The sequence below is a fragment of the Hemicordylus capensis genome, chromosome 5 (assembly GCF_027244095.1).
Source record: "Hemicordylus capensis ecotype Gifberg chromosome 5, rHemCap1.1.pri, whole genome shotgun sequence".
Classification (NCBI taxonomy): domain Eukaryota; kingdom Metazoa; phylum Chordata; class Lepidosauria; order Squamata; family Cordylidae; genus Hemicordylus; species Hemicordylus capensis.
The window spans coordinates 180,398,417-180,412,116 of NC_069661.1; the positions used below are offsets into that span (position 1 = coordinate 180,398,417).

Genomic DNA, 13,700 nt, shown 5'->3' on the forward strand with positions numbered 1-13,700 from the left:
ATAATAAATAAATAAGATGGATTCTTGTCCCTATAGGGCTCACATTAGTCTTTTATTTTCCTTTCGTGTACTCTGCATATCCTTGCAACTGGTCTAGGATTGTCTATTTGTAACGCAACTAAGCTAAGAAAATGCTAGCCTGCGCTTATTAGTTGCCATCTCATCGGAAGAATAGATAGTGTGAGATATAGCAGTGTTCTCCAGAGGCATCTAGCCATGGCTGTCCATGTCACAGCTGAACTGCAATATCCCTCACTTTATGTGATTGACAGCAATGGTGCCTGTACTTAGGAGAGCACTGGATAGTTTTAAACCTTTCTTGGAATTTCTTGCTTGCCAACATAAAAATTATTGGATCTAAGCAACTGCTAATATTGCAGATGATTTCAGTGAGTTTATAAACTGTAAAAATCAGATGGATATTGTCAGGATTGAGTTGGTAATTCATTCTGTAAATTAGCACTGCCATGATCATGACATGATAAGGAATGAATGCCACTGCAAAAACAGTCATTGCCGCTGAAACCAATATCAAGGGCTTTGCAATTCTGTGTCTTCTCAGGTGGCGGTTCTTCATTTGCTGTAATGCTTTCAGGGTCAATGTATAGCATGTAAAGATGACTGTGATTGGAATAAGGAATCCAAATAAAACTCTGGAAATTGTGAAAGGTACCACAAAGTACAGAGGTTCTCCAATATTATCCAGACAAGCTATGTTGCCCTTTAGTTTCTGGACCACAAGTGTATAGTAAAAATCAGGAGCTGACTCGATAAAAATGAAGATCCATATGACAGTAGTGCAAACAATAGCCTTGTGTTTATTCCACCATTTTAAAGAACGGATAGGATGAGCAGCACCTACGTACCTGTCAAAGCTGATCATGGTGAGAAAATAGATGCTTCCATAGATGTTAATGTCAAAAAATAGTCTTTTAAACTGGCAGAACAGTTGAGTGGAATGTGTTGGTTGCTTGTGTAGATGATGGTAGATTGAAAAGGGACTCAAGAGAATCCAAGTAAAATCGCAAAGTGCCAAATTGAATAAAAAGATAGTGCTACTGGTCCATGATTTCACGATGTACATATAATATAGTAGTGTGAACGTGTTCCCCAGAAATCCTATTAGCAGAGTTAACAAGCACAGCATAATTACAAAGTAGCAATACCATTCCTGTCTGCTGTAGGAGTGGCAGAAGAAAAGAGTGCAAGTAGTGTTGGACATCTTCCCATGGACTTTGCCTGAAAGGGACAAAAGAAATTAAGATGTTCCTTTAAAAGTGTAGAAAGATTTCAGTGAGTAAAATATGATAAGAAGAAATTAGTAGGGATTTTATTTATTTATTTAGTTAGTTATTTTTACATTTATATACCACTCTTCCTCCAAGGAGCCCAGAGCGGTGTACTACATACTTGAGTTTCTCTTTCACAACAACCCTGTGAAGTAGGTTAGGCTGAGAGAGAAGTGACTGGCCCAGAGTCACCCAGCTAGTTTCATGGCTGAATGGGGATTTGAACTCAGGTCTCCCCGGTCCTAGTCCACCACTCTTAACCACTACACCAGCAGCTGGTTCGGTTCAAGTCCAAACTGGACCCGAACTGGACTGGGCCAGTTCAGTCCGGCACCCACGTGAACACCCCCCAGTTTGGTCCGGGGAAGGATTCACAATTAAAACAAAAAATTAAAAAATAGGTCATGCCAGGCCACGCAGAGGCCAATTGCGTAGTTGTGCTGGCCTCCAAAATGGCCACTGCGCCGGAGGGGGAAGGCCCGAACGGGCTGAAGAGCTGGCCGAACGAGCTGGTTTGGGCAGTAAGGGAGGCCAGCGGAGGGAGGGGGAACCTATGCAGACCCCCCGACACCTTGAGCAACTCCCCTGGAGGGGATAAGTTTAAATTTATTTTCTTTAAAAAAAAAATTGCTAACCCCATGAACGGTTGGTGGGGGCTTGGAGGTTTTGGTCTGGGGTCTAACCGAACGGGGTGGTGGTGGTTCGGTTAGAACAGTCGAACTGAACAGCTTCAACGCTGAACACATTTGACGTTGAACCTGTTTGCACATCCCTAGGAATTAGTTGCCTCCTCTCTAGGCTGGTTCAGAAGACACACAGAACAACAGTTTAAATCTTGGTTCCATGCCTCCTACTCCACTGCCTGCAGTAAGCCTCAAAAGAATTTTATCTCCAATTTCAGTTTAAAACCATCCAAAATCAGTCATGACATCTTAACCAACAAATTTTAGTCTAGTCTACCTAACTTCCTTGAAAGAAACAGAAATCTGAAAACCACTCCAAACCTTGGATTCAGATATTGGTTTATTTCAAGGAGGTAGGCTAGAAAAAACCGAGATCAGTCAGTTGGATGTTAAGATTGATCTTGGGCAGGGGGTGATGGGAGAGTATGCATTCCCTCCCAAGACTCGGGAACGGGCTCGGGAATGTTGTGTGGGACCAGATTTAACCACAGTTAAAATAAAAAAACAGTTAAAATAAAATAAAATAAAATAAAATAAAATAATACACCACGGTTCTGTGTGACTTCTGAATTGACCCTTTGTCATCTAGTGCAGGAGTTCCCAATCATTAAATAAGTGTATCCCTTCTGTCACAAATTTTCAGCCCAGGTGCTCCATAGAGATTGATTGATTGTGTGTGTGTGTGTGTGTGCATACAAAGACAAATTTAAATGTTACAGTTATGAGTTGGGAAGTTCCTGCTACTAGCCACATTCTTCCACAGGATTACTTCATGAATAGCATTGGAATGATACCAAAGACAGCTTGGTACATATGTTGATGACACATTTTTTGTACTAAATTTACATTTTTAACACCTTTAATAAAATGTAAGGTAAAGGTAAAGTGTGTCATCGAGTCCGTGTCAACTCTTGGTGACCTCAGAGCCCTGTGGTTGCCTTTGGTAGAATACAGGAGGTGTTTACCATTGCCATCTCCCATGCAGTATGAGATGATGCCTTTCAGCATCTTCCTATATCGCTGCTGCCCCAATATAGGCGTTTCCCATAAACTGGGAAACATACCAGTGGGGATTCGAACGGGCAACTTCTGGCTTGCTAGTCAAGTCATTTCCTCGCTGCGCCATTAGGTGGCTAGTCAATTATGACTTAAATGAATTCTGTGTCTTTTGTTCAAAGTTACATTTGTACAGAACCAAAGCAAATGATTTTATGCTATATTTTAATCTACCTTGATTTTTGCATTTGTCAGTGGTATCACAATATATTTTTATTATTCTAAATTGTCTTAGAGAAGTAATATAGATATATAATCACAACCATAGCCTTTCAAGCTTTGTAGCATGTTGTATTTGTAAAAATAATTATTGTGCTTGCAAAGCAGAGTTGCTAATATGACATCTAATGAACGCTTTACCTTTTGCTTATTAATTGTGAAACAATCTACCCTTTTTATGCACCATTAGCTTACTTAGCAAGAATGTAATGAGTTATGTCAATAGGAATTTTACACCACATTGTTGCTTAATGCAGCTAAGGCGAAATGTATTGTCAAGATCAGTATTCATTATAATTAAAGAACAGCTCAGAAATGTTTCCTGCACTTAAATATATAAAAGTAGACTATAGAATGTAAGCATTTCTTGAAACGCAATATCGTGGAGCATATGGATTTCCTGAAAATGCATAAATTCAGACTGGTTTGTATGTTTCTATATTCACAGCATCAATTTGTCCTAAGAGGCAAAAGAATATAAAGGTGCTGAAAGTAGCAGAATATTTTTCTTACCTTGTTTAAGAATGCTGGAATACTCTGTAGTACAGGGCTGTGAGTTCCAAGTCATTTTTTAAACTTTCCATTAATCTGCAGCCTTTTCTAGATAGGATACTACTATCCCATTGCTGTTGATGTTCATCTGTGCCTTCAGCAACAATCCATGTTACTGTGTGTGAGAAAGCAAGGATGCAAACAGCAGGAGAAGCAGCCCACCCTTGCTTTTTGTTGGATTCTAGACTCCACCCCCCAGGGGGGCTGAACTTCTCCTTCTGCTTCTTTTCATGTGAAATTTCTCTCCCTTCCATTCTTTCAGAAACATGTTGCCGCTTAATTTTCACGTGCTTGTTTTCAAAAAATAAGTAGAACCACATTCAAATGACTCCCTACATGTTTAGTATACGAAGGTGGTGATTTTAAGAAATCCGGAGAAACACAGCTTACGTAAGAGTAGCTAGTCCTCTTTGTGCATGACCTTTTTGTTTTATGGCCACAAGTAAATTTGATGGAATGCTGCATTGAAGGACCTGGGGGTTGTGTGTGTGTTGTGTATAGGGGTGGGGTGGGGGGGTGGCATCAAGTTAAGACCATTATTTACATCTTCTTAGATGGCCTGCCTCCAGCTTGATTGTCATACAGGCTGCTCATCCCCAGCCTATTTTGTCTTTGAGTTTGCTCCCAGGGGGACAGATTTGACCCTGGAGCCACCGGTGGTTGACAGCGGTTTTGCAGCAAAGGAAACTGACAGGGAGATGGCTTTAGCTTCCTACTCTGGCTGTCAGAACTTTAGGTCTCTTGCTTGGGGAAAGAGATCGTGTTTTCATCCACAATTCTCCCTTTGTTTCCCGCAAAGAGCAACAGCAGCTTGTTTAAAACGTGAATACTCTATTTGATTTTATAAGCAATTTAACTTCTATTTCTGCATATATTTTTGTGTGGGTGGTGGGGTGGGTAGGTGCTCTGATAAATGTGGGTAGCCTCTCTTAGAAATGGGAGTTAATCAAAGCAATCAGATTGGTTCAATTCAATATTGCCTTGTCCTTTGAAATGACTGTGACCTGTGTCCAACTGTAAACAGTACAGCATGAAATTGAGCCGGCAGTGCACATTGATGCCATGCATTTGCTCTTTTTCTCTCAAGAGAAGAATTATGGAACCTGGGAGGAAACAGGAAAATGTTGCTGTTTTTTTTACAAATACTTGATAAATATTTTTCATCAGATGGAAGGATGGAAAAAATGATTTCATTAGTTGAATAGCATGGCAAACATTTATTCATTCCAGCTTCTCAAATATGATGAACTGCTTATTTTTTAATATTTAGCCTGTGATGTGATGATGTCACTCTGGTTGGCTTAAATGGTAGCCTTTCGATTTAAACCTCTCATGTCTGAAGCTTACACATGCAGCAGAATGGGAGGGGGGGGATGAGATGGTAGAATCCTGAGGTAGCAGAACAGACTGTATTGTACATCCAACTGCAATTGGGAGTGGGATTGATGACCTTGAATGTTGCCCTACATTAATAGAACTCCCTGCAGGGGAGGGATTGGCTAGGTTCTTTTTCTCTGGTGTGTTCATGTTTTATTTGCAGGATGTTTGAAAAAAGGAAAGGAGTGTTTTGTTTTTTTAAAAGGGTGCCCTCTCTGAAGTGGTACAGTCATCTTTGTTGCCTCATTTTGCTGCATATCTTGCCTAAAATCAACAAGTCAGCTTTAAATGCAAGTACCTTGCCTCAGCTTTGACAAATTTCCCAGATAAACTGTTTAAATTCCAAGGTTTTCTCAGCCTCCCCAAACAGAAGTCTGTTCAGCAATAGCCGTCAGTATCAACTGCTTTGTCTGTGAACTCCAGCATTTTCACTATGAGAATTGATTCTATTTTAGATTCTAGTTCTCTGCCTTGCACCTGAGGCATCTCTTCTGGAATTCAGCTGTCACTTATAGATTGTATCATTTTGAAAAGATAGTATGTGGATTTTCTGACTGTTAAATATGATCAGCACTGAGCCTCCTTTTTAAGTTAGATCTAAGTAGGATGATAGCATTACAGAATATTCTACGACTGCCATATCTGAAATCAAAGAAGCAAGGTTTGCATCAGAACTGGAAAAAATCATTAAGGTGGCAATATAATCAGAACTCAAGCTCAGTAAAGCATCTTTTCGTCCTTTTCACTGAGCAGAGATAAAACTATTGTGCAAATATTCAGTTCGGAAATGGATGATTATATTCTTAGTGTATAGTAATACAGAATGCAGAATATAGTAAGCAGAATGCAGCCTGTGGGTGTAGTCACTCCTCTACATAGTTGGGTTACCATAATAAAGGTCCTGCTCCTACACTTCTCAGGAAGTAGTCATTGTTTCAAACATAGATAATCGAGTGATATAGGCCTCTTGAATTTGATCTCCAGGGGAGAGTTGTTTTACAAGACAGAACTCTACCCTGAATTATGCTACACACGAACACATTCACCATCTCTCATATATGTATGTCTTCGCCTTGGGGCTGATTTTTACTGGGGTATTCTTTTTCATCTCAGCATGGTCAAAGAACTCAAGGGGCCCCAAGAAATCTGGGGAAAACAGACTCCAGAATAGAGGCAGCTGCTCTGTCCTCTGTGGTTCAGGCTCCAGCCTGTTTTGGATCACCAGAACAGCTCTACAGGGAGCTACCTTGTCAGTCACTCAAAACCTAACATTCACCTATTTGCCTAGAAATCATATGCCAAAAGGCTCACCAAGATACAGAATGCCAAAAGAATGCTAGATTCCCAGCCAGAGCATAGCCCCTCCAAGATATCCACTTCTTACTGAGCGGGATGGACTTCATGCAGCCTATTGTAGGCCTGTGCAAATTCAGAGTTGCAAATTCGTATTTTATTTTACCAGAATTGATGAAATCTGAATCCTTTTTGTAAAAAAACCCAACAGATTGGTAATTCTGAATTAATTTCAAAATATCGAAATTAATTTCAGAAATATTTTGAAATTAGTAAAATTGAATAGGATTTTTCTCCATAGTGGTAAATGGGGAAATCAAATAAAAGAATTGGCCCTAGAGCCTTGAAACTTGCCACTCACGTGGGGTACTTTGCCCTCCCCCACCTTATATCTTCTGAATGGATGGGCATACAGATATGAAGTCCACATTTGCAGGACTCTGTTATCTATGGGTAACAAGGCTATAGGTAACTCCTCCAATTTTGGGCGTATGTTTGGGGGGAAAACTAAAAATAGAAAACAGGGCTAAAAAACCCCTAAAAACAGAAAACAGCTTGAACTTTTTAAAGAACTAGAGAACATGATCCAATCAAATAGTATATAGCTATATCTACTCCAAGGTATCATTTTGTACCCACTTAGTGTAGTGTGGGATGTATGGGATGTAACTCACGTTTCTCAAGCCATGTGAGTTGTTCCCCAAGCCATGTGATGGCTAAAAGAGGGACTACTTGGGTAGAGAGTAAATGGAGATTCTTTTCAATGGAATTGTTGACCACATTGCTGACTGAAACCGCATATTTGAGTTGGATTCAATCACTGAGCTTCATAAGCAAATATAGGCCTGCCATCTGTCGTCTCTTCCCCTTTCTCTCACGAAAAACAGAAGGGACCTGTTGGAGGGAAATATAATTCATTTCTAATTATCTTCTCATTACAGGTCAATTACTTCGACTGAAAATGTTTCGAGAGGATCACGGATCTTGGATGACAATGTTTTTCAGCACCATCCTCTTCCTCTTCATTTTTTCGCACATTTACAATCTGTGCCTCCTTATGGCAGGGAACATGAGGTAGGAGATGTTTTGTTGTACTAGTACATAGAAGTTGAGTGTAAACAATACAGAATAAGCTGATACATTCACATATTTTCAGTGAGGAACCATAGTGTAAGCACTGTAATTAACTGCAAGATATACCATGGGTCGTGAATTTGAGGTGAGCTCCTTTGGTTCAACAACACCAACACCACATGTGTAGGTTCCAACTGCTAGTTTTTCTTGGATAGACAAGTGATGTGTAATGTTAACATCAGTTCTTGGTAATTACCTAAAACTCTCTTTTTCAGTGCTTTTACACACTGTGACCAGAGATCTGGTCACATGTATGTCTATTTTATATATGGGCTGGATGAGGGATAACAAATTGAATCTGAATCCAAACAAGATGGAGGTGCTCAGTGTGGGGGTGTCAGAATTTGAGAGATGGGATAGATCTTCCTGTTCTGGATGGGGTTACACTGTCCCAGAGGGAACAGTTATGCAATTTGGGGGTGCTCTTGGAGCCGGGCCTCACCCTGGTATCTCAGATGGAGTCTATGGTTAGGAGTGCCCTTTAGCAGTCTTGGTTAATTCAACAGCTGCATCCATTCCTTGAAAAGAATGATCTCAAAACGGTGGTGTGTCAGCTAGTAACCTCCAGGCTTGACTACTGAAATGGCCTCTACATAGGGCTGCCTTTGTATGTAGTTCAGAAACTTCAGTTAGTTCAAAATGCGGCAGCCAGATTGGTCTCTGGGGTAATCCAGAGAGACCATCTTATGCCTGTACTTAAACAGCTGCACTGGCTGCTGACACATTTCTGGGCAAACCACCAAGTGCTAGTTATTACCTTTAAAACCCTGAATGGCTTAGGTCCAGGTTACCTTAGAGAATGCCTTCTTCTGTATGATCCCCACTGCATATTGAGGTTATCTGGAGAGGTCCATCTCCAGCTGTTACCAGTGCGTCTGGTGGTGACTTGGGACCAGGCTTTCTCTGTAGTTGTTCCTGGGCTGTGAAATGCACTCTGCACAGAAATTCATGGTTTAAGTTTTAAAGTTGTGCCGTCGAGTCAGTGGGGCTATTCTCACAATTAACAAAAATTGGGCTAGGAGATTTTTGTTAATTGCAAGCGAGCCCGGTGGTTCTTGAGCAGCTAACCGAGCCCGGTGGGTCTTGAGCAGTGTTGACTCCTGGTGACTGCAGAGCCATGTGGTTTTCTCTGGTAGAATGCAGGAGGGGTTTACCATTGCCTCTTCCCACGTAGTGTGAGGTGATGCCTTTCAGCATCTTCCTATATCGCTGCTGCCTGTTATAGTTGTTTCCCATATTCTGGGAACATACCAGCGGGGATTCGAACTGGCAACCTCTTGCTCTTTAGGCAAGTTACTTCCCCGTTGGGCAAGTTACTGGCTTTTAAACATTGCTACCTTTTATGAGAGCCCTTAAGACTTATTTGTTTGGTCTGGCCTTCCAAGGTTTTAAAATGGTTAAAAATTGTTCTAAATGTTTAGATTTTATGGTTTTGAGTTTGATTTTTGACTGATTTGTTTTGTAAAACCATCCAGAGCCGTTGGATGTGGCGTTGTAGAAATGTAATAAATAAAGAACTATACATCACAGGCAAGTGCTCTGACAATTGCTGTGCAATCCTGCCTTCACTGGGAAACAAGGTCCACCACATTGAGATGGGGGACACAGAATGGGAGCAGCAAAAAGACAAGGGAAGTCCTAGGAAACCTGGCTCTGATGAATGGGACTTGTCCAGAGAAAAACAGAGGGAGGGTTGAGTGGAGCGGAGGCCACAGCTCGGTAGTCAGTTGGAAGGAGATGGAAACAACATGGTGCTAAAAAGAAAAAAGGGAAATCTGAGAAGGAGGAGACCACCTTCTGAGTTACTCAGACTATGAGGGTGTTCTCACACTCCCAGGACCGGGCTCGGCTGCATGTGAGAACTGCCGGGATCACACTGGATTGTGGCAGGGCTGTGGCAGCAAACCTGCCCGCAGAGCCAGCCTATTAAACGAGGTTAAGTGAGCGATCGCTCCCTTAGTCCATTTTTTAAAATCTTGTGCAACGCCGGCTGCTTTTAGGCAGCGCTGCGGTGAGCCCCACAAAGCGCCCTGCACTCGCACAGTGCATTATGGGATTTCCAGGGGCAGGGACAACGTGTCCCGACCCCCAACCTTCGGCATTGCCCGGGGCAACCTGTGTCCCAATTGGCTGCATCCGGGCGATCTACGCGCCCAACATGGACCCAGTGATCACCTGCAGTGGAGGTAAGCTGCAGCAGCCGTCCTCCCTGCGTGCCCTTAAGCCCTTCTCCCTGGTCGTGAGGAAGGGCTCAGCCAATCAGAAATACGATGTGCTTTGAGTGAGTTGGCTACCAAGACCCAATCAGTGGAAGCATAAAGGATAAGATTTGCGAAAGTTAGTCCCAGCATGGAGACAAATGCTAGACCAGGGGCTGCATCAAAGGAAAAACATTTCCTTTTGTGGAGGTTGATTTATTTAGTTAGTTTATAATATAAATTATATATTTTTTCATTAAGATCGCCTTTCATTAAAATAATCCCAAAGCAGTTTACAGTATAATTGAAATGGACGATGAAAACAATGCACAATTAAAAGTGCAAATATTAAATTTAAATATAAAAATGTTATATTTCTATTGTAAAAGTTTAAAAACCTATATAAATAGTAGTACCATATACTGCCCTCACATATTGCACAGTATGTACATAGAAAGCTGCCATATACCGAGTCAGACCATTCGTCCATCTAGCTCAGTATTGTCTACACAGACTGGCAGCAGCTTCTCCAGGGTTGCAGGCAGGAATCTCTCTCAGCCCTATCTTGCAGATGCCAGGGCCTGCAACCTTGGAGTAGTTTCAGGGAACTTGGAACCTTCAGCATGCAAGTGCTTTTCCCAGAGCAGCCCCATCCCCTGAGGGGAATTTCTTACAGTGCCCCTATTCAAATGCAGACCAGGGCAGACCCTGCTTAGCAAAGAGGACAGTTCACGCTTGCTACCACAAGACCAGCTCTCCTCCCCTTGCTGCAGGAAAGATCCTGCAGGACTCCAGCTGCATATTTACTTAAAAAAAAATATATATATATTGTTATTTAAACATAATTGGGTAAATATGCATTCCAGTTATAGATATGGGGAGCACCCAGTCCAGATCTATTTTTAAACAGGATAACAATTTTTGAAATTGTATGGTATGGAAGCGGAAGCAAAGGGAACATAAGTGCTCCTAGAACTGTACGGGGGGGAAAGGCAAGAACAGACTTTTTCTTCATCTTTAAAAGCCTTTCAAAAGTATTGCAAAATGATACATACGTAGTGGTATGAGTGTTATATATGGCTCATCCTCAGTAAAGTCATGGGCCAATAGCATAGCATTCCTCCAGTAGTGTTATTGGTGTATACTCTTTATTTATTTTTAGATGGTGAGTGCTTTAGGGACAGGGCTATCTCCCCGTACATGGATTTATGTATTTTTCTAGGTAAACTGCTTTGAAAAACATTTGTTCAAAACCAGTATATAAGTGTTCACAGTAGTAGTAACTACACTGATGGAACAGGCTTTGCAAAAATATTCTTCACTCTATTTATAGTAAATTTAGAATTTGGGAAACAAATTACTTTTGAATGTATTACTTCAAAAGGTTGTGAAGGATTCCAGTTGTTACTAAAGACAGAAATAGCTTTCATGTTTCACCCTTCATCTGCTATGATTGGTAAAGGTAAAGTGTGCTGTCGTGTCGGTGTTAACTCCTGGCGACCACAGAGCCCTGTGGTTGTTGGTAGCTGTCAACAAACATTGCTCCCAAGAGGCAATTGAAGCCACTTGCAAAGCAGCAATGCTTTTTGGGGTTGATCTCAAGCTTGTAGCAATTAACATTTTTGCTGCATGAATCCTGTTAACTGCTAAATAAATATCCCGCTTTTCAGTTCTCCCCGTTTATCCAGTAGTAAGACCATCTTTGCAGTAACAGTAAATCAGTAGCTAACATTTCATGAAATGCACAATTGACTTCTTTCCGGAATATCTTTATCCTGATGGGGTGTGTGTGTGTGTCTGTCGGTTAGCTGGTTCTATGAATAGTTCCTTCTTGCTACCGGTGTACAGTAACCTCTGCCTCTCCCACTTCACTGCTTCTGTCCCTTTGTTCCATTTCTTCTCTTCTCCTTGGCTGCCACATCTGCTTCTATTCCTTGTTGGCTGCAGTAAATGTTCTTATTAACTCTGTTTGTGAACCCATGGCCTGTTGCAAGGTAGCCCATTTCATCTCCTTATATTCTGCTTGCAATGTATGGTTCTGAAGCTGTTTAACTCCTTTAAGGAAAAATGTCTACAACCAGTGTGTATGGTGAACATAATTGCAGATGGTAATCTCACTGCTGAACATCAGCTGGAGTTATAACTATTTTAATTTACTTATCTGAAAGTATATGTATAATGAATCAAGAAAACATGAAGAAAAGTGGTATCTTTGCTCTTGTCACCTGGAGTAAATACTAGCATTCCATATATACTAAAGGTAAAGTGTGTTGAGTTGGTGTCGACTCCTGGCAACCACAGAGCCCTTTGTTTGTATTTGGTAGAATACAGGAGGGGTTTACCATTGCTATTTCCCGTGCAGTATAAAAGGATGCCTTTCAGTATCTTCCTATATCGCTGCTGCCCCAATATAGGCGTTTCCCATAACCTGGGAAACATACCAGTGGGGATTCGAACTGGCAACTTCTGGCTTGCTAGTCAAGTCATTTCCTCGCTGTGCCAGTAGGTGGCTAGCATTCCATAAATACTGCATTTATGTATTCCATAAATACATAAATTCTATAAATACTAGCATAATACTAATGAAAACTGAGTTTTTAGATATTTTTTCCTTACCACTGACTTTGGTCATGTAAAATAAAAAAATTGCTCCCACATAGCTGTGCCTGGCCCATGAGATCATGTAGAAAAGGTCTCCTGTGCGTCCTGCCACCTTTTGAAGTATGACTGTCATGTCAGTGAGCCTTCTCAGTGGTGGCTCCAGCTCTCTGGAATTCCTTGCTCCTTGATATCTTAGTCTTGCCCCCTATCCATTTAAACGGAAGTTGAAGTCTTTTTTTTAATTTCAGCAGACGTTCCCCTAACATGCCTTGTTTTAATTATTGTCTTCTCCAGCACATCTACAGTTTTAGAGATTCTGCTGTTTTTACTCTGGTTTTTAATGAAATTGTTGTAAGCTACCATGAATTCATTTATGGAGAATGGTGGCAAATAAACTTAAATATATTCTCACATTCCCACCAAACGTGAATGAAATCCGCTGAATATCACACCTGTAACAACTAGCATGATTAAGTTAATATACTTTAAAAAAATTAAAACAGCAATGTAATATCAGATGTTAGGATTGCTGTCATAGTTGGGGGTATTGCTAGTCAGTGTTCTCTATTTTTTTCCTATCTGTGTGTGGAATGAGTTTTGTTCTGGGCAGCAGTATCAAGGCAGTATGCGCGCACATGCATTCAGGGGGTAGGGGGCCCTTCCTGATTCAACCTGAACGAGATCTAACATTAACTGAGCGAATATCAGAAAAATGTGGGAATGCTGTTGGTAGTTGTGCCTGTTCTAATGATCTGGCTAGTTCATCTGGGCTAGCAGTAGTTGGCATGTGGATTAACTGTGTGTGACGGGTAGTCTGGTTCAACCTTACACTGCCCCATCCAACGGCTCTGGGTGGTGCACAACAAGTAAAAAACCAAAACAAACAGTATTTAAAACAAACTGCTTAAAGCAATATAAAAAATAAACTTAAAACAATTCAAAACCATTTTAAAAAATTAAAATATTTAAGGACAATTAAAAACCTATAAAAGACTCTTCATAGAACACTATTATAGCCTGGCTACATAAGTTAGGCTCTTGCAGTAGTCATTTCAGTTTGCAGTAATATATGAATTCTATGAAAATTTATATACTGCATTTCAAAAAATGTTCTCAAAGCTGTTTAAGTAAAGTAAAGTGTGCCGTCGAGTCAATGTTGACTCCTGGTGACCACAGAGCCCTGTGGTTGTCTTTGGAAGAATACAGGAGGGGTTTACCATTGCCTCCACCCTCACAGTATGAGATGATGCCTTTCAGCATCTTCCTATATTGCTGCTGCCCAATATAGGTGTTTCCTA

General features: G+C 41.0%; 2 protein-coding genes across 6 annotated transcripts in view; one reads left to right on the forward strand and one right to left on the reverse strand.

Moving 5' to 3' along the window:
- Positions 1–13,700, forward strand: part of TMEM117 (transmembrane protein 117) — a 355,803-nt gene that overhangs the window by 61,458 nt on the left and 280,645 nt on the right. For all 5 annotated transcript variants that reach the window (XM_053254798.1, XM_053254797.1, XM_053254800.1 and 2 more), the window contains one exon: positions 7,411–7,543. In XM_053254798.1, the coding sequence (XP_053110773.1) occupies positions 7,411–7,543 (133 nt within the window). The remainder of the gene's footprint in view (positions 1–7,410; positions 7,544–13,700) is intronic.
- Positions 230–3,886, reverse strand: LOC128326914 (P2Y purinoceptor 1-like). Its single transcript, XM_053254801.1, has 2 exons — positions 3,761–3,886; positions 230–1,239 (listed from the first exon to the last, which is right to left on the reverse strand). Exons 1-2 carry the CDS (start codon positions 3,813–3,815, stop codon positions 230–232), a joined length of 1,065 nt encoding a protein of 354 aa, XP_053110776.1. The 5' UTR covers positions 3,816–3,886.

Bases quoted from the DNA above. Each gene is read 5' to 3' on its own strand.
- LOC128326914 (XM_053254801.1), bottom strand. From the start codon at position 3,815: ATGACTTGGAACTCACAGCCCTGTACTACAGAGTATTCCAGCATTCTT. The intron at 1,240-3,760 runs GTAAGAAAAATA...TGTCCCTTTCAG, and splicing joins TTCCAGCATTCTTAAACAAG to GCAAAGTCCATGGGAAGATG.